This window comes from Ambystoma mexicanum, chromosome 6q (assembly GCF_040938575.1).
Source record: "Ambystoma mexicanum isolate Mex_15411 chromosome 6q, UKY_AmexF1_1, whole genome shotgun sequence".
NCBI classification, from domain to species: domain Eukaryota; kingdom Metazoa; phylum Chordata; class Amphibia; order Caudata; family Ambystomatidae; genus Ambystoma; species Ambystoma mexicanum.
In genome coordinates, this window is record NC_090937.1 from 1,063,820 (window position 1) to 1,084,286 (window position 20,467).

The 20,467-nt window shown below is 46.9% G+C and overlaps 1 protein-coding gene across 1 annotated transcript in view; it reads right to left on the minus strand.

The window, feature by feature from the left end:
- Positions 1 to 19,831, minus strand: part of EXOSC3 (exosome component 3) — a 66,686-nt gene extending 46,855 nt beyond the window's left edge. The window contains exon 1 of the mRNA XM_069630358.1: positions 19,492 to 19,831. Within this exon, the coding sequence (XP_069486459.1) occupies positions 19,492 to 19,740 (249 nt within the window). The 5' untranslated portion in view covers positions 19,741 to 19,831. The remainder of the gene's footprint in view (positions 1 to 19,491) is intronic.
- Positions 19,832 to 20,467: the final 636 nt, after the last annotated feature.

Genomic DNA, 20,467 nt, shown 5'->3' on the forward strand with positions numbered 1-20,467 from the left:
GTTTGCCTTGGTCCCTTGCGTCGTCCATTTGGTTTTTTAGGTCGAGTAGGGCGGTCTCTGTCCCATGCCTAGGGCGAAAGCCGGATTGTCTTAGTCCAAGGAGGTTCTGTTCTTCGAGGAAGTGCTGGACCTGCAGGTAAGGTGCTTTGTCTAGAATCTTGAGGAGGAAAGGGACAGTGGTGATGGGGCGGTAGTTATTAGGGGAGGTGGGGTCAAGTGTGGGTTTCTTTATGAGTGGTCGGACCCATGCTTCCTTTAGGCAGGCGGGGACTCTCCCTGTGGTGAAAGAGGCGTTGACGAAGGCCGTTAGGAAAGGGGCCAGGGTGTCTGCGCAGTCTTTGATGATGGAGGCAGGACAGGGGTCGCCTTTGCAATTGGAGGGTTTTATGTTTTTCATAATGTTGATCATGTCGTTTTCTTGGATGGTTTTAAACGAGAAGGTGGGTGGGGCCTCAGTGGGTGATGGGGGCAGTGGTGGTGGGGAGGGTGTAGTGTGGGTGGATAGTGTTAGTTTGGTGAACATTTCCTTGGTGTTGGACTTGGCCTCAGTAATTCTCTCTTCGAAGGATTTAGCTTTGGCTTTAATGATGGCTTTCTTGTAATTAGTTGCAAGGGATTTGAAGTTGAGTTTGTCTTTCTCATCCCGGGATGTTTGCCAAAGAGCTAGTGCTGCCCGTTTGTCGGAGCGTAGTTTTAGAAGGTCTTGGGTGAACCACGCATTAGCGTGTCTAGTGGGTTTGGTTTTCCGAGGTTTAAGTGGGGCGATGGTATTGATTGCTGCTGTGATGGCCGTATCATAATTTTTTGCCAGAGTTTCTGGGTCGTTGGAGAATGGGGCTGTGAAGGCAGGTCCCAGTAAGAAGGGTAGGAGTCTTTCTTTGGTCAGTTGACGGGCATTCCTTGTAAGGGCAGGAGGCAAGGGAGGAGGGGGGTGGGATGTGGTTGTAGTGGTGGGGATGTTAAAGGTGATGGTGTGGTGGTCAGACCATGGGGTGGGGGTGTTGCCCGTGACTGTGATGGGGCAATTGTGGTGGACGATCCAGTCTAGTGATCTGCCTAGGGCGTGTGTGGGGTTATTGATGGTGTTGACGAATCCTAGGGTGGCTAGAGCTGTGTCAAGTGCTTTGGCTGTAGGGTCTTTGGCGTCATTCAGGCCAAGGTTGATGTCTCCAAGGAGAATGGCTTTGGATGACTTTTTGAGGTTGTCCGCCAGGAGGTGGGTGATGGAGGCCTGGAAGTCTCCTAGGGGGCCTGGTGGTCGATAGATGAGGTGTATGGTGATGGTGCATTGGTGCGAGGTGGTGAGTTTTAATTGAAGGTAGTCGCTGTTATTGTTGATAGTTTTGTCAGCCTTTCTGATGGTGATTGAGTCTTTGGCTATGAGTGCGACACCGCCTCCAGTGGTCATGCGATCTTGTCTCGTGATGGCATAGCCAGGTGGGAGAGCGAGGTATAGGGCGGGGCCTGAGGCTTCATGTAGCCAAGTTTCGGTGACCATTAGAAGATCTAGATCTAGGGTGGTAATAAGGTTGTGGATGTCTAGTGCATGCGCATTGATGGAGCGGGCGTTGATGAGGGCACATTTGAGGTGTGGTTCAGGGGTGACATTGATGGTCGAGGGTGGCACATCCGAACCGGTGGGAGGCATGTTTCCTGGGGTCATAGACACAGATAAAGTGGCATTTGCATCATTCCTATCGAAATGGCTGGTGGCAGTTGTTTTACAACAAACTACCATGATTTTTCCCAGCAAACATCGGTAGCGTTAAATCGCGGGAGCCATGTTAAATCGCGGTAGCGTTAAAAGATGGCGCCAGAGCCCCCTCTGTAAAAACAGGTCTGGGTCTTCATTTTTCACTGTTTCTTTGTGGAAATGTCCTTCTAGAGTTTTGCTCTGCATGCCAAACCAGGTTTAGTCCCTTTATTCCATTGCCTTTGGCAGGCTTCAGGACTGAAGGCCACCCCTGGCGCCGAGTGTCTGGGGTGGGCAGGAAGTGAGGGAGGTGCCCGAAAGCTCCCTGTGCTTAGTCTCCTAGGAGACCCAAATGCACTCTGGCGTGATTGGCTGGCTGACGGTCCGGCAAGGACAACCACCCTGCTGGGTGAGTAACAGCTAGGTTGGAATGAATGGGAGAGAACTGAATAAAAGGCGAGTCTCTTGGCTTGGTAGGCAGAGTCGGCCACTCGAACAGAACCGAAGACGAGCTTGAAGAGGACGGCTGCTGCAACTCCTAGACTGTTGGTTTGCCCGGTGAAGCCCTGCTGCAGGTCCGAATCGCTAAGTTCATCTCGACAGAGGAGCCCTGAAAGGACTTCTCCCTTTGAGTTGGTGGGACCAATCAACTTGACACTAAGCCACCTGGATACCATTCTCAGAGCTGGTTGTATTTTCCTCAGAGTGCTGCAGGAAACTGAGTAATCAGGGAGAGGAACACCAGTTTGTGTGCTTTACTACAGCTACCGGAGTTGAAGATTTGCCAAGTACCAGCTTTTTGACCAGTCCCTGTGCAGTGCAGCAGTCCGAAACCCTCCCTCCCACCCCGACGTCCTCCCTCTTGTCCCCACGACTGAGGCCTAGGTACAGCGAGATCTGCAGGAACGGCCAGGAACAAGTCTTCAGCTGCATCTTTTTCTTCATTTGTAAGGTACTGTGAAATGAGACAGTACTTACCTCTCGCAGTGAAAGTGCTTGAAACTTTCGCAACTAGCAGGCCTAATCAGCTTGTGACCCAACATATAATTCTTTTTACAAACTTCTTATGAGAATTTCTACAGACACTTTACGGTTTACTTACCAGAACCGTTTTATCCTATCCAAGACTTTAGCCCATTGATTTTGGCCAAGCCTATTGAATCAAATTGACTCTTCTGGTGAACTCTAAAGTATTTGCACTGTCTAAAAATATTTGTAATCCTTTAATAATCTGAACCCATTCCTTTCTTTTTGCTCCTACTTCAAAGTATTCTGAAGCCCATTTTGATCCTCCTTCAAAGTAGTCTGAATGCCTCAGAAACGTAACGTGTACAGTACTGAGGTATATTTTTGTATGATATTTAACTGCCTCCTGCTAGTGAATTTTTTATAACTGACTATTGAATAAATTATTAAGGGTTTAACAAAGAAACCTTGAGTCTAAGAGTTTGTTTGAATACCTGTGATTGTAGACCTCTGTGTAACATTACAGCTCACATTCCCTCTTGAGATAAGCCTGGCTGCTCAGCTCCGCTACCAGAAACTGTAGTACAGACTTATACCAAAGGTTGGTTTTGCTCACACCTGTAGTCATAGTTGTGTGTAGTCGTCCCAAAGGGTACTGCATACAAACTCTGCCTAACATCAGGGGAAGCAAGATCCAGTTGGTATACTTTTATATGCATATCCTAAAAGAAATAGTAAAGTGAAGCAAACAGCATTACTTTTGGGAAGAGGCACAACCAATTCTCAAGTGAGTAAAATAACCTTACATATGGCAAAACACATTCATAGTAAGTAAGAACTGTTTAACTGCTCACTCTGAGGGCAGTTACCAACAAACTCTTTCACAAGTACTTGTTATAATTTTCAAGGTAGAATAATGTTCTTATGCGGTCCTTCCGTAGTCTATTGCATGAGTTCTCTCAGAGGCAGAAGAGAGACCCTTTGTTGTCTAGGTGCCAGCTGTAGGCAGGGTGAGATAGGGTTCAGTTGCAGGGAAAGTCGAGCTCCCAAGGAAGTCTCTTAAAGTTCAGTATTTCACTTTAGAGTTAGTTAGGGTTCAGGGACTTCTGAGACGACACCCTAAGAGGATTCCAGCAGTGAGCCTGGGTGAACTGGATGAGAGGCCTCCCAATCACAAGAAACACCACAAAGATACACAGGAATCACAAAAGCTTAAGGTAAGTAAATACCCCAGCCAACACAGTACCTCTGCACAGAAGAGTTTGCAGCAGGAAGACATCAGAATCTGATCCAACAACCTAGTCGATTAATTCCTTGCCATGAAGGCCAGGATACTGGAAAGGATTTTGCAACCGGGATCAACTGGGAAGGCTCCAGGCAAGAATTTTTGTGGCTGGATGCAGCTGCTTTGGCACCCTTTTCAGGTGACAGTAGAAGGCATCGCCAGTCAGATTCTTGTCTCTAATGTGGTGCAAAACTCTGGTGAGCGGACTTCAAGGACTGAAATGGTGAGGGGACTTAAAGGACTTAAACTGTGTCTCTGGATGTCCACAGCGCCACCAAGGTATCAGCTTGAATCGAAAGACCATGCACCACCCCATGGCTCAAAGTCCCAGGGTACTGGGGTATTGCGTCACAGCACGTCTTGGGATGGCTCAAAATGCAGGTCTTCTTGAGTCTAGCTCACCAGGCTCTGGGAAGGGGTGCAGGGGGGGGGTTAATTTTCAGAGTCCCCAGGCCGCTTGGAAGGGTGGGCAACAGCAGACTTTGGTTACACAGCAATCTCTCCGGTCACTGGAAATCGCCTCAGCCGTGTTGTCTTCATCTTCCTCTTCGGAGTCAGGTCCAGTGGTCGAATCATCAGCAGCTTCCAGGTTCGGAATATTTAACAGGAACTACAGCACAAACTTCTGCAATCTCTCCCTGCATTTTACAGAAAGGTTTTGTCCAACAGTCCAATCAGGACAGCCAGGCTCTAATTGAGACTGGGCTCCTGTCAGACAAGGAGCAAGACAAAAGGGTGCAAGGTGAAAGAAAGGGGGGCAGAGTGTTGGACTCCTCCCCCGCTTTCTGCCTTCTGAGACACTCTGGAGCCTTTGCAGGGAATACAAAGTATTCCCAACACAAAGGATTCCTGCTGAAGACAAAAGTCCCACAGAGGTCTTTCCCGCCTAGAATGGCAGGGAAAGACTGCAGTAACTACAAGCAAGCAAGAAACGGCGGAAAAAGAAGCAGCCAACCATTTTAGAAAAATGGTGGCCCTTCTGTGCATTACCGAGGCTCAATTAACAGCCTGTGAGTAAAAAGGACTAAAAGTCATAAAGTTAAAACCACTGCCAGCAGCCATTCAAGCAAACTTCAAATTGTAACAAAAATGTTACAGGTAACTAAGACGGGGGGTACACAGCACTTCACATAAGGTGGGATGAAAAGTCCCCTTTACTACTTGGGAACTGTAGTCCACCCAAGTAAAGGAAAAAGAAAGAAATTAACGGGGGAGCCCATAGGGACAACCCCACCTAAGCCCAAAAGTTGTAGGCAACTATAACTTAAACCCTACACTATGGTTAGACATGAAAAGGACACCCATAAAGAGTAAAAGACTAGGCGAGTTCACCTAGGGACAAGTTCAAATAGTTACCTAGTCAAAGCAAAACGTTATGGGGTTGACAGGCCAGGAAGATGTATCATATATATGAAAATCTTACCCAACACCAGCTGCACAGAAAAGTAGCTAGGCTGAGGCTCAAGCAGCAATATAAACTATCGGAGGTCGGCTTCACCCATTCAGTGCTGTGGCAGCAGGCCAACACTTCTGGAATACGTGCGTTAACGGGTGAGGGCTACCCCTCCCCCTCAATGTGGTCTGTTGCCACTTGCGGCGGTCCAGCTTAGGCGCCACTAGCAGGCATGGGGAGGCAGTTTCAATGAATCTTGCATGTATGTCATAAGCACCAGGTGAAGAGGGCGTGGGCAACTGGGGGCACACAGTTGAGGCCTCAGAGAAAGTAGGATCTTCTGTGCTGAACCCCCGGGCCCCCCAATTCAACCAGCATAGTAAATGGATGGTGACCCGCATACATAATAATTTGGCATTTATATAGTGCTACAAACCCTCAGGTATCTGAGCGCTGCTCATTATTACCCACGGTGTGTGGTGCTGGGGATAAGGGCAGCAAAACGTATGTATGACATGTGACATCACCTCCCTCCGCCCCCACTTTCCAAGATTCTGGTCAGTCGAAAATGTTCAAGACTCCCAAGGGAACCAGTCATGAAGGCTTTGCTCGAGTACAAACACCAAAGTGATGGCCCTGCCGAGCTGAAAACGCAACCACGAGCAACCCCACTTCACACTGAATTCCTCATCAGATTTTTGCAGATTCTGAAGAATATTACAGAGACACTCAGATCTGAAATAGCCGTGCTGTGCCTGGACATGGCAGAGGTTATTGGAGACACACACAAGATTGACAGCCTGGGGAGTGGATAGATCGAACAGAGGTTGGTTTCTGAAGTACAAGACGAGGTGCCTAAACCTCTATTAAAAACGGAACGTCAGAAGCGCTACAGCTGAAGTGTGAGGACCTGAAGAATTGAACAAACACTGAAAGAGCAGAAGTAGTTGATTTTGAATCGTGAGCGAGGTGAGTGTTGCCTGCACTTGTGTGTCCAATTTATGAATTTGTACGGGCCCCGAGGCCCTAACAAGACCCTCTGCTGCCAGATTCCCTCCCCGCGCCCTGGTTGTGCTAGTCCCGCCCCCCTGCACAGAGTTAGCCCTCCATTGCGCTGTAATCTGTGTGTTTACTTGCCCAAACCCATGCCCCACTACCCCTGGTTTCCCTCCCACAACCCTCGCCTCTTCCTAGTTCACTAGACCTGGCCTCCCTGCCCCGATTGGATCGATAACCATTTCACCCAAGCCATTACCGACCCCCACAGGGCAGCCCTCTGCCCGTGCAGCCCCAGCGGCTAAGGACCTCAAAGCAAAGGACAGCTCTAACGAGACTGCTCCAGACCGTATCTGCAGTTATCCTCAGGAGAAGCAAGAAGCCACCAACAAGTGTGGCAAGGGCGGGGACTGAAGCAATTACATCACGCCATACTACCCTACCACTCAATCCTACAAGCCCAACTGTTGTAAACTCCTGCATATCACCTCTAGATAGTCTGCACAAACTTCACAAATTTAGAAAGTGTGCCTAATAGCAAAACTGGGGTCTAGCTGCATTTAGAAGTGTGCCCAATAACATAACTGGGATATAGTTGCATTTAGAAAGTGTACCTAATAGCGTAGCTGTGGTCTAGCCGCATTTGGAAAGTGTGCCTAATAGCGTAACTGTGGTTTAGTTGCCATTAGAAGTGTCCCTAATAGCATAACTGTGGTTTAGTCGATTTTGGAGGGTGGGCCTAGTGGCATAGCTGTGGTCTAGTTGCATTTAGAAAGTGTGCCTAATAACATAGCTGTGGTTTAGTCGATTTTAAAAGTGTGCCTAATTGTGGTCTAGTTACATTTAAAATGTGTGCCTAATAGCCTACTGGGGTCTAGTTGCATTTAGAAGTGTGCCTAATAGCATAACTGTGGTCCAGTTGCATTTAGAAAGTGTGCCTAATAGCCTAACTGTGGTTTAGTCACATTTAGAAAGTGTGCCTATTAGAATAACTGTGGTCTTGTTGCACTTAGAAATAGTGCCCATTAGTATAACTGTGGTTTAGTGAAATATATAAAGTATGCCAAATAGAGTAACTGCAAATTGTGAATAACCACACCTTGCAGTACAGTTGAACTTAGAGAGTGAATAACCTCACCCAGTGGTATAGCTAATCTCAAAGTGTGTTCAATATAATCCTGTGATTTGTTGAAATTACAAACTACGATCCATAACTGTGGTCTAGTTCAATTAGAAAGTGTACCTAATAGCACGACTGGTGTAGTTCATTTTACAAAGTGTGCCTAATAACCACATTGTGCCAAAATTTGATTTAGAAGTATGCCTAATAGCGTAACTGTGGTCTATTTCAATTTAGTGAGTGTACATAATAGCATAATGGTGGTCTAGTGCAATTTAGAAAGTGTGTCTAGTACCCTCACTGTGTCAAAGCTGAATTTAGAAGAATGCCTAATAGCATAACTGTGGTCTAGTTCACTTTAGAAAGTACCTAATACCCACATTGTGACAAAGTTGAACTTAGAAGTATGCCCAATAGCGTAACTATGATCTAGTTGAATTTAGAGAGTGTACCTAATAGCTTAACTGTGATCTAGTTCAATTCAGAGAGTGTACCCAATAGCATAACTGTAGTATAGTTCATTTTAGAAAGTGTGCAGTAACCAAAGCCGAATTTAGAAGCATGCCTAACAGCGTAACTGATCTAGTTCAATTTAGAGTGTACCTAATAGCGTAACTGTGGTCTAATTCATCTTAGAGTGTACCTGTTGCTCTAGTTCAATTTAGAGAGTATATCTAATAGCCTTGCTGTGTCAAAGCTTGAATTTAGAAACAGTCTATACCTGTGGAATAGGCAAAATTAGAAAGAGCGAATAAATCTTGCTGTGGCTTATGTTGAACCTATCCCCAACTGTAGTACAGGTAAACATAGAAAGTGTGAACAATTAACATCCAATGGTATAGTTGAACTTGGAAGATGTGAACGAATTCAACCTATGCCAACTATAATGCAGTACAAACTTAACCACGCCGTGGGTCCACCCAACCCACCGCAGTCCGCCGAAAGAGACCCGCTTGCGCCCGCCTCCGCTCCCCCTCGCCCTACCACCCATCCCCTCTCCCACAAACATCCCGCCCTCCGCCTCATCCTCTGCACATCCCAAGTCCCTTGCCAGAAGAACCTTCCCATCCCAATCCAGCCCACCCCCCACCTCGCCCCCACCCCATCCCCTATCCAAACACCAAGCCAGAGGAGCCTGATGGTGAGCCAACCATCCTAAGACCCCTATTCCTCCCATCCCCTCTACCCTCCCGCCCACCATCATCATACCCAGACCCCCGGCCTCCCCAAACAACGGACCGCCCAGCCTCCCCAAACAACGGACCGCCCAGCCTCCCAAGCACACCCAGCCCCGCAACCACCCCACTTTCCCTAATCAACTCCCACCAACATCCTCCTCCAACCCCACCCTTTCCCCTCCCTAAAAAATGCACGCCTCGCCCTGGCAAGAACAGTAGCTGCATCCCTTTCACCCTCCGACCCCCCCATCCTCTCACACACTAACCGCAACAAAAACCCTGAAGAGGAAACATACCTGATCTCCCTCAGTCTCTCAGTACTCCTCGCCACTCCCGTCTCGACCCACCACCTCAATCTCGATCATCATCACCACCACCACCACCCTTCCCCCCCCCCCCCGCCTCACCCTGCCTGAAAACCCTCTCCCTTGAATTCTCATCAACCACAACTGGAACTCCTAACCCCCCACCTTCAAGTCCCCCAACCCAATTCCAACCAACCCGACACACCCCTCCCCGCGACCGCCCGCCTACTCTTCCCATCAACCACCCTTCTCTCTCACCCCAGCTTCCACTCCCTCCCCTCACACACCCCCTACCACCCCTCCGACTCACTGCCCCTCCCCTCCCATCCCCCACCTCTCCTACACCCCCAACATCCCCCTGTACCGAAATAAGATGCATCCTTTTTAATGCCTGATCTGTAGCAAAATACAGACTGCATTTTTGACCTCCTTGACTCCGACAAGCTGGACCTGGTCTTTATCACGGAAACCTGGTTCTCTGACGACTTTGCCCCCATCGCCAATGAAGCCTTGTCCCCCAGACTACTCTCTCATCCCACTGAACCGACCCCCCTTAGTAGGAGGACTAGCAATCGCCTACAAGTCACACTTCTCCGCCTCAATCGTCGACAACGAGCCAACCATCCCTTCCTGCGAATCGCTTCTCGTAAAACTATCCCTCCCACCTCCCCCATCATTCTCCCACAGCTTTCTAATCATCTACAGACCTCCTGGCTATGACAGACAATTCTCAAACAACCTCTGCGACTCGATAGCCACCCTCCAATTGAACCACCCCACCCTCACCCTTCTAGGAGATTTCAAAATCTGGCTTGACATCCCCACCAACCCTATGACCCACTCTCTGGTTGACTGCCTAGATGTGATTAATCTCCATATCCACAAACGGGCCAATTCACTATAGAGGACACACCCTTGATGCAATCTTCAGCCCCCACGACCAGATACATCTAACCCCCCCCCCTCCTCACCCATATCATCTGGTACGATCACTTCATTGTCTCTTTCACCATTCGCTTAACCCACCCCGCCCCCCGTATCTGAACCAGAACCTCCAAATCTACGCAAATGCAGGAAGAAACTAAGAATCCTTCCCGACCAAGCTGAAACGCTCCTTCAGTCTACCCCCCTACCTGCCCACCCAATGAACGCCAACCTCCAACGCCTTTGACTCATGGCTCAATATCTCATTAATCCCGCTCACCCCCACTTGCAAACCATCAGCTCGCCATGGCCCTTTTCCTATATGGTTTACACCAGAACTGAAGACCGCAAAAAAACGATATAAATCCCTCGAACGCAAATGGCGGAAAGACAAAACCACCCTGAGCAGATCCACCTTGGCCCGACACCATCGCCATTACAAAGCCGAAATCTGGAAAGCAAGCAAAAAAAAAAAAAAAGCCCATTACAACTCCCGAATCCTGAACTGTGAAAACCCCAGCAAAGAACTCCACAAAATCATCTCAGAATTCACCAAACCATCTTGTACCTCCACCCAATCAACCCCCTCACAATCACTCTGCGTCTCTCTCACTCCACTTCTACACCACTGCTCTCGAAAGAACAAATCCTCTAACCAACAAACTGGCCCTCTTGCACCAACCACACAATCCACCCATCCTCCCTGCCATCCCACCGCCTGCAACTGCTATCCAACTGACCTTCGACTCCTTCACTTCAATATCAACTGACCAATTTTTCAAACTTCTCTCCGCCCGCAAACCATCCGGCTCCCCGCTAGACCCCTGCCCAGCCACAACCCTCAAAAGAAATATTTGCATCTACCTGGACAGGAGAATACGCAAGAACCATAATAAACGACTCCCTCTCCTCAGGAATTTTCCCTGGCGTGTTCAAAACTGCTCATGTCAAGCCTCTTCTTAAAAAAAAAAAAAAAAAAAAAAAAAAAAAGGTGTATATATATATATATATATACACACACACACACACACACACACACTCGCACCTCCCCTTGACCCCAAGAACTACCACACCATCTCAAACACCAGGTTCTTTGCTAAATTCATTGACCGAACAGCCTACTCCCAACTAAATGCCTTTGTCGAAGCCAACAATATCCTAGACCCCGCTCAATCTGGTTTCAGACCCCGACACAGAATCGAAACCACCCTAACCTCAATCTGGGAGGACCTTAAAAACACTGCAGAATCTGCAGGATGCGCCGCATTAATACTTCTAGACCTCTCTGCCGCCTTTGACACAATCAACTACTCAATCCTCCTCGACCGCCTACACTCCCTGGGAATCCGTGGAAATGCTCTCAAATGGATAGCATCCTTCCTCAACAATAGGAACAAAATAACCCTACTCTCCTCCTATGCTTCCCCCGCCCGACCGGTCAATACCGGAGTTCCACAAGGAGCATGCCCATCAGCACTCCTGTTCAACCTATATGTCCATCCTCCCATGAAGAATCTGCTGGCACAATATCCTGTGCTACAACTACGCTGATGACACCCAACTAATCCTAAAACTCCTTAATTCAAATCCCAACTGCCACCCCGACCTCTCTGCCTGCCTCCTTCAAATAGATCATTGGATGACCACAAACCACCTCCTATGGAACCCCTCCAAAACTGAAATCATGGTGTGTGGCAACACCAATCTTCTTCCGCACCCCCTACCCTGGCCATCTGCAATGGGCAATTCCCCCGAAAACCTCAAACTCCGTAAAAAACCTTGGATGCACTCTCGACTCTGACCCCAACCCTCTCGCTCCAAGTCAACAACGTCTCTAAATCCTGCCACTACCACCTCAAAATTCTCAAGCACATTTTTCCATACCTCTCCTTTCCCAACAGACTCTCCGCGATCCAATCAGTAGTTATGTCAAGACTGGACTATGCTCACCCCCTATACCTCGGAGTCCATGCGTACCACCTGACTAAACTACAAAGAGCACAAAATGCCGCAGCCAAACTGCTACTAGCACTTGGCCCAAGAGATCACATCTCCCCAGCTCTCAAAACTCTGCACTGGCTTCCTGGTGCCCGAAGGGTGACCTTCAGAACCTTATGCATCTCTCACAGAGCCATGCATAAAACCGGACCTCAATATCTTCAGGACAGACTAAAACCCTACCATCCACCACGCACTCTAAGATGAAGCTCTGCCCGCCTCCTAGTGATACCAAAAACCAACTCAGTCAGGTTAGGTGGATCATCATTCTCAGCCCTGGCCCCCACTCTGTGAAACTCACTTCCACCCCACATCCGACTCACCTAAGACCTCATGTCCATCCGCAAACTACTGAAAACGTGGCTCTTCCCCTAAAAATCGACTCTTAACACAAACGGCAACAATAAACAGTAGCCCATGGTTGCTGTATAAAATAAAAAAGGCAATCCAGCATCGAGACCCGATTGAGAAAAATGGAAAATAAAACTGCTAATGCAAATTAAAACTGAAACTGAATTAGAACTAACGAAACTGATGCAGCGGATGAATCTGATGCAATAGGCGAAACGGGAAACTGTCCAAGCCGATGAAACGGTCCAAGCGAACGAATAGAAAAATTAGTAGCTTTAACAATTGGGACAGATCGAATAGACTGAACGGATGCAGTGGATGAAACAGATTCAGTAGACAGTACGAGTTGATGAAACAAATGGAGCAGAGGGAACAGTTGTCGTGGATCGCTCTGGCGGAATAGATGCAATAGATGAAGTGGATGAGACACGTAGAACGTTCCATCCAAACAGAGCGGATTGGAGTGGATAGAACAGACAGACCAGATGAACGAATAGAGCGGATGGAACAAATGGGACAGATCATATAGACTGAACGGATGCAGTGGATGAAACAGATACATTAGACAGTACAGTAGTCAGTACAGATGGAGTTGATGAAACAAATGGAGCGCAGGGAACAGTTGTGGATCGCTCCTGCGGAATAGATGAAGTGAATGAGACAGGTAGAATGGATGCAAAGAACAGAGCGGACTGGAGTAGGCGGAACAGAGCGAACCAGAGTGGATAGAGCGGGACAGACCAGGTGAACGAACAGAGCGGATGGAACAAACCAAGTGAATGGAACAGATGGAGCACATGGAACGGACAGGAACGGATGAGTGAGTAAAACATGTCAACAGATCGAATAATTAAAAAGAATGGAACATGCTAACCAGATGGGAAGGATGGATCAACAGATTGGATGGTGTAGTTTATGTAGATGAAGGACCGAATGATGGAACTGGAAAGACAAACTAAATGATGAACCAGACGAAATCTATGAACAGACTAAGCTGAATGAACGGACAGAGTGAATAAAACTGATACAAAACGGTACAGACGAGTGCTCTATCTCAAGCGCCTTACTGAAAACCACCATAATCACACCACCAAGCTTACTCTCTCCTATACACCGCCACTCAACTAGACACAGCAATACTATGACACATTTGGTATAGCTGTTCTGATACTAACACCCGCGACATACTCATCATCCTAATTAAACACAGCTAGCCTAAGCGTCTCCTCAGGCCTAACGCAGCCAGAAATCAGTCTGGGTATCAACCCACCAGAATGAACACATATTCCTGACCTCTCAACCACCCCACCGACCACTAAGAAGCGGTTATCATACAAGTGCCACACCAGCTGCACACATCCGGTGCACCAACGCACCCCTCTCTCTCTCTACTGACTTGAACAACGGTTCCTGAGGGTGTGCAACCTACCAGCTCTTTGAGATCATACCAATGATACATAAGGCGCTATATAAATGCAAAGTAACATAACATAACTCAGGAACTTAAGGCAGTACTGAAAGACACACCCAACCTGGCTATCAAGATCGACAGAGTGCAAAGAATTGGACCAATGAGAGCGGAAAGAGATCGTCACCCTAGACATAGTGGCTAAACTACCCGTCAGCACTAAAAAAAAACTAAAAAAAAACTGCAGTGCAAGAAAGTGGAAATAAAAAATGTAGTACACGTCTTTCAAAACCTGTCACAAGCCACGTTAGCTATACAGCAGACATTAAAACTGATAAGAGAACTTCAAAAGCCAGAAATCTGCTGCAGATGCACTTTCCCATTTGGCCTGCACTGCAAGATGAACCAACCAGCAGTTCCATACAATCATCAGAGGGCAAGCAGGTCTCAAGCTCTTCAACTTAAAAAACCTGCACGCTCCCTCACGCACCCGAGAGGTGGAGAAGAGAAGCCTCAGGACCATCAGGGACTAGGAGGCTGGTATCAATAAGGGATATTTCTGGAACTTTTAAACATTTCATTTACCTTTTTCTCAGACCTGGAAGAAAACAGGAACATACCCAGTTTAAATGTTTACTGTTTTGAAGTTCTGAGGTGGCAGCAATAAAGTTAAAGCATAATGCTCGTCTGTCGAGACATCGAATCTTCCGAGGGCAAGCAGGTCTCAGGCTCTTCAACTTAAAAAACCTGCACGCTCCCGCACGAACCCAGCAGAAACAGCAGGAGGATGCCAAGGAGAACCCAGGAAGGGAAACAAACTAAAAAGCTCAAAAAAAGGAAATGAGGAAAAAGGACTAAATGAGGCCGGGAAAAGTGGCTGAAGGGATACAAGGAGAGGATGGAAAGAAAGGGAACTTGTACAGTAAACTGCTTTGGGACACCTGCAAGTCTGAAACTCAGAGCTGCACTATCAATAGACTCTGGGCAGAGGGAGAGGGGAAGGGGTCTAACAATATATGCTATATGTAGCACGTGGGCAAGGCAGCCACAACAAGGCCCATATGTGCTCATAACGGGTGGGAGATGTAAACAAGGACTACAAAAGCAGGCTGCACAAAGTTACACTGAAGGGAAAGGAGGGTGCTGAGAATGATTCAGCCTAGAGAACAAAACGCAGACATCTGTTGAGGGGCAATTTAAATGTTACAGTTTGGGTTCTAAAGCATTGCTACATAGATAAAAGGGGGGCGTTAAAGGTGATTTATTAGCGGTACAATTCGGTATCAACCTTGAATACACTTGATCAATATTGTGGGGGGGAGTGGGGTTGGCAGGGGGGACTCGAGGGAAAATTAAAGTAAATGTTGAAAATGGCTGACACAATAGGCTCAAAGTAAAGAGCCTCAATATGCCTATTATAATAATTCAACTATTCCGAGAACTAAAGAGAATGCACATGTGGATAGTCCCTTGCAAGAGACTCAAGAAGGATCAGTCTCGGCTCAGGCATAGGGATTTACCAATACAAATTCATGCATTGATGACGAGCGTGCCGTTTCTAAGCCATAAAGCCATTCCGCTAGTAATCTATGAAAATAAAAAGGATGCAAAGGTCAGGTATGTTACGGTACATGGCACCCTGAAATGGAAAAAGTTAACCTCCTTTCACGCTGGCAATACAGCACAAGATATGTGACGCACTCCCTTGGAAAACCTAGCCCATTAGCAAAGGAAGACAATTATTATGGGGGAGATATGAATAGATCATCCTCCCAAAACATGTACTTAACAGGCATTGCCTAAATTACTACAGGCATTAGTGAACCTTTGCCCCGTTGAAGCAAGGCAAACATTGGACCACCCCAAACTGAAAATTACACCCACTATACAGGTACACAAATCTTTCTCACAGACAGATTAATCTCCATAAACTAGCGCAAACATTTAGCGGGGGCAGACATCGAGACTATGATTCTCAGACCACAGCATGTGTGATGGCTACACTCAGGAACACAGGGTCTAACTATACGAGAAGCACATGGCGCTTCCCTTCGTGCACCTTAAGCGACCTGGCCTGTGCAGAGGAAGTTAAAGATGCAGTAAGGGACAATCCAAAACATAACCTGAACATCGCTGGGACTCACTCAAGGAAGTGAGAAGGGGGAAGTCCAATAACCTTATTAGCATCAATGGGGCGCATAGGAAAATTGACAAAGGACCAACGTCTGGTGCAGGGGTGCGGGGACTGTTTCTCAATTGACTTACAGGTTCCGAAGAAGCTAGGGGCATAGCGAATGGCCCTAGATCTCAAGGGGGTGAACTCGGTTCATCCCCAACATTTAAAAATCAAGATTGATTTGCACCAGAGAGTCATTTCTCCAATTACCAGTGAGGACTAACTGGCCACACTGAGTCTCCAGGATGCCTACCTCCAAGTGCCCAAACAATCAGATCAGAGGTTCTCACGGTCCGCAGTGCAGGACCAACATTTCCAACAGGTCCGCAGTGCAGGACCAACATTTCCAACATACTGTCCTCACCCACAGTGCTCAAAAAGATCTTGGCATCGCTGTTGCGGCTCTTGCACAGAAAAGCTAGCAGTGTTATCATACCAGGACAACTGGCTCATTGGAGGATGCAGACAAGCAAAGTGTTGATGCTGGACTATCTAAGACAGCCAGATCTTAACAGCTCACAGTTTTCTCATCAATAAAAAGAAACCTCGCCTCCAGTAAAGTCAGGACTACATTGCTTGAAACCCAGTTAGGTCAAGTACACCTTTCCTGGGACAGGGCCTAATCAATCATTAGGGAATTTTCAAAGTTATGCACTCAGAAAGAAATGATGTGCAACAGTGCCACCAGTGTCCAGGCAAAGGTGGCTATGTGTGTACTTTATAACACTGTGGGCTCTACTACAGCCATGACCCTTACTGGCTCACTAGTTCAGATATTGGAGACTGGCGCCACTGGACTAAGTCTTGAAATGTCATTATACTTCAGATAAGTCATTCTGGAGCCAAAGATGAGGCAGGAGACGGGAAATACAAAAGAAAACTGTTTATTTTGTTACAGGGTATATAGTAGGTGGGAAAAAGGATAGCAGTAGATTAGCATCCACCCGGGTCTAGCTCCCATCCTACAAGTCACTTCAACTGCCAAACTTAAACATACGCAGTTAAAATTTCCATCTCACATGTAGCATTCTAATAGATCTGATCGCAGTAAGCACACCACAAGTCTTCCCCCCAAGACAAACACTGCCGTGGTTTACCCTGGAGCACCTACTGAGGGTGTTCCTGTTAAGTTTTCCAGTCCCAGTGGTGTCAAGATCCCAGCAATCTAGGATTGGGGGCGGTCCTTGGGGTTTCCCCCAGCACAGTGTCGATGGGCACTTCTGGAGAGTTAGTCTTCCACTTGGAAGGAGTTAGAGGAGATAGAAGAGCCTCCATGCCCGGTCTAAGAACAGATTGTAGTTAAGTAAGTGTTGGTCACACTGACATAAGACAGAAATGGATTTCATCAAACGGAAAAGCTGTGGGGTGGAGCATAAGAACAAAATAGGCACCCTTGGAGAGAAAGGCAGTAAAGCTAGAGTTATGGGTAGAAAAGAAGCTCCTGTCCCTGGCAGCCTGTCACATTAGGCTGAGAATGTCAGGGATGGCGGAGTTCAACGTGGTTTCGTTAGAGGAATTTTGCCTATGGCTCAAGGTGTTTTCTCTGATCACATTCTCTAAATCAGCTCTCCTTCGGCCTGGTCGCCTCCAGGGAGAATGCTCTTCTCTCAAAGTTCTTCTTGAGGGCCCCTGAGCCATATTTTTGGAGGAATGGAGATTTCTCAGTTTGTCCAAGGCTGATATGGCCTTGTCCAGTCCACATTACAGGATCTGTGGGCTACCATTATGGCAACCCTGCATTGTGAAGGAATAAGATTCGGCCTGGACAGCATGAGTATTCAGCGGTTTTGAAGTGACCAGGGTGCAGTCCCTCAACCCTCCCTGGGATATGCTATTGTAGATATTCCCTTTCAGCTGATGCCCATGGTTAGTCTTAAGTTTCTCACACTCTAATGTGTTCTTGATGGGCATTACCATGGTTAGATTGTTCAGTTTAATACATTCCTGTGCAATGCACCTTTTTTCTGGTTACCGACACACTCAGCGGTGTTATGCTGCTTTCCTACTTTTCGCCCTATTTCATATGTCCCAAGACATAAGGATTCCAAGTATTCCTGATGATATTCCCCTTCCAAAGACCAAGGCCATGGCAAGTCTTTATGGCTATCGTCCGGTTTTTTCGACCTACATCAATCAGCAAGCTGAGTTCAGTAATCACACAGCCCTTTTGTCATCTATGGGGTGCAAGGCCTCCAAGCTTTCCCTCAGTCGTTGGTTGAAGGATATCATCTCATCGTCATACTGCCTGTAAGGGACTCCCATAGGAGCACAGGGGAGAAGGGAAACAGGTACTCGAAAAAGTGTATGGCCATTTCCTGGGCAGTAGAAAGGGTGGCAACCTTAAGGACACAAGTGGAACAGCAACCTGAGTGTCTGCCCTATGTATGCGGTACATTACAGGCTGTATCTCCTTCTCCAGTTGGATAAGGCACTTGCCCAGGATGACTTGAGGGCAACCTGTTTTATTTTTCTTGGCATGGATGTGTGTCAGATCAATCTGGTCTTCAGTAAACTTTAAGTAGTACTGTACGAGGAGAAGAGGGGTGGGAGTAATACTTGCATTACTTACCGGTGATCTTCATTAGCCCTACTCTTACTCATTTGCATCACAATACATACACCCAATAACAATCTGGTTCGTTTGCTGTAACATGGAGGATAATTTACCCAGGTGAGGGGCCGGTGTGGATACACAGAAATCAAGTTTGGTTGAGAGATCCTGGCATGAAGAAAGGCTGTCTTCTCAAGTAGTATTGTACTGTGATGAGGAAGAACTGGAATGGGGGGAAATGAGGATTCCAGGTAAGCTATTTTCTGTAACACCACATCGATATCACAATATATGCAAATTAGTGCATGAACCATTTTGTTGCAGAGGGCCTTAGAAAGTGTAGCTAATGGCCACAGATAAGTTACTTCTGACAGAATTGCCGTTTAGTGCTGTGTGCTAAAAAGTAATACCCCCTAATGTAAATAGAAGTGTGAATTAGCAGAGAAAAAGAAAGACGGCTGAATGAAATTACACACTTCCAAAGCACTGATACACGTTAAGTCTCTTGTAAAAGCATTTTATAAAGTGGATCAACTTTGTTACTATAACATTACAAATATTGCAGGGTTCGAAATTGAAATTCAATGAGAAGTTGTTAAAACCAGCTCCTGGGCGTCGAGCAGGAGCTACCACGGGGAACCAGGAGCTACCAGAGATGCGCCTTTAACTTTTTGTCCATTTTGTATGAACCACTGTGGTTATCAAGTATTATACATTTGTCTGCCATGCCTCGACGTAAAGTAAGAACGTATTTCCATTCTCAGCACGGCTTGCTCGTTGAACTACATTTTTGCCCTACGAACACAGGTTCATTGTTCTGAAAGGATGAGTGTACATTCTGCCTCTTAAAACTCTAGGTAGATTTTCGGACGCATTACCTTTTAAAGGAAATGTTGGATAAAGTTAGACATTTCAAGGAAACTGCGACTGGAGAGATTACCCTTCATGGCAAATTAATTTCCGCGTACGTTTGTGAAAATGTACATCCCTTACCCCACCTTGTAACTATTCCTTTCTGGGGGGTTTCAGGGGATTGAAAACGCTGTTACCCTGTTAAACAGCGGAATGCACCCTCCAGCGCACAATCGGGCTGAGAACCTGCTTCCCGGGATTAGCCCCCATACACAAACTGTAACGGTTCAGTTACCCGTTTCTGCTGGGAATGCACCCAGTACACGGCAGGATCTTTGTACCGCAAGAGGCCACACTTGCTAACAAGCAGCGCTGTCTCTCCGTGCCTCCGCAGTCCTGGCCCGCAAACCACTCGCGTTCCTGCCGCCGGTGTGTTCAACTGCAAGCCCAGGCCGCTCTCCACCTCCCTCGGAGAGGGCGGAAGCAACAAAACATCTCCAGGCAGCACAACCTGCCCAATGCGCTCTTTCACCGGCGCCGCCATGAAAGGATAGGAAAGCGATACCTAGCAAATTCAGATTGAGATTTGGTATAAACAGAGAAGACGGACAACAATCAACAAGGAATGCGCGTGTGACGATAGACACAGAAAACAGACAACCAATCACTGAGTTCTAAAAAGAATTGGAAGGCCAACTTTCTATCATAGGGTGTGTCAGATCTGAACGCCATGCTTGTGGATTAAATACCTTTTGAATACCTCACTTTCTTGTCTGCCAGGGGTGTTTCTTGACAAAAAGCAAGTCTCCCTTCTCTGCTGCTGCGAATTGTAGCATTGAGAAAGGCAGATTGACATCCATTATACTTCGTTTCATATGTTGGTTATGCAATTCTATGTCAAGACCGGAGGCTCAGATTATGCTTTCTCTTCATCTTTACTGTCAGCAGCAAAGAAAAAACAAATATGCAATAACCATACAAAACCATAAAAACTACAATAACCATGAAGTTTTTGGATTTTGTAGTCCATCCCCATTGGTCTTCAAACTGACCATGTGTTCCAAGTAACCAATCAAAAAACAGTCCTCAAATAAAAGCTCTTGTCCTCTTTCTATTCTTCCTCTTTCTTTGCTGCTCTGCAGCAAGTTAAGTACTTTTCTCTTTTATTCAGTGAAGTGTTGTGTGTGTGAATTGATGAGTTTTAGGAAGTTCGTTTGACAAGCGAGTGTTTATCTATTCAGGCGGAGCATATCCGCTACGGGGAGTCGGCT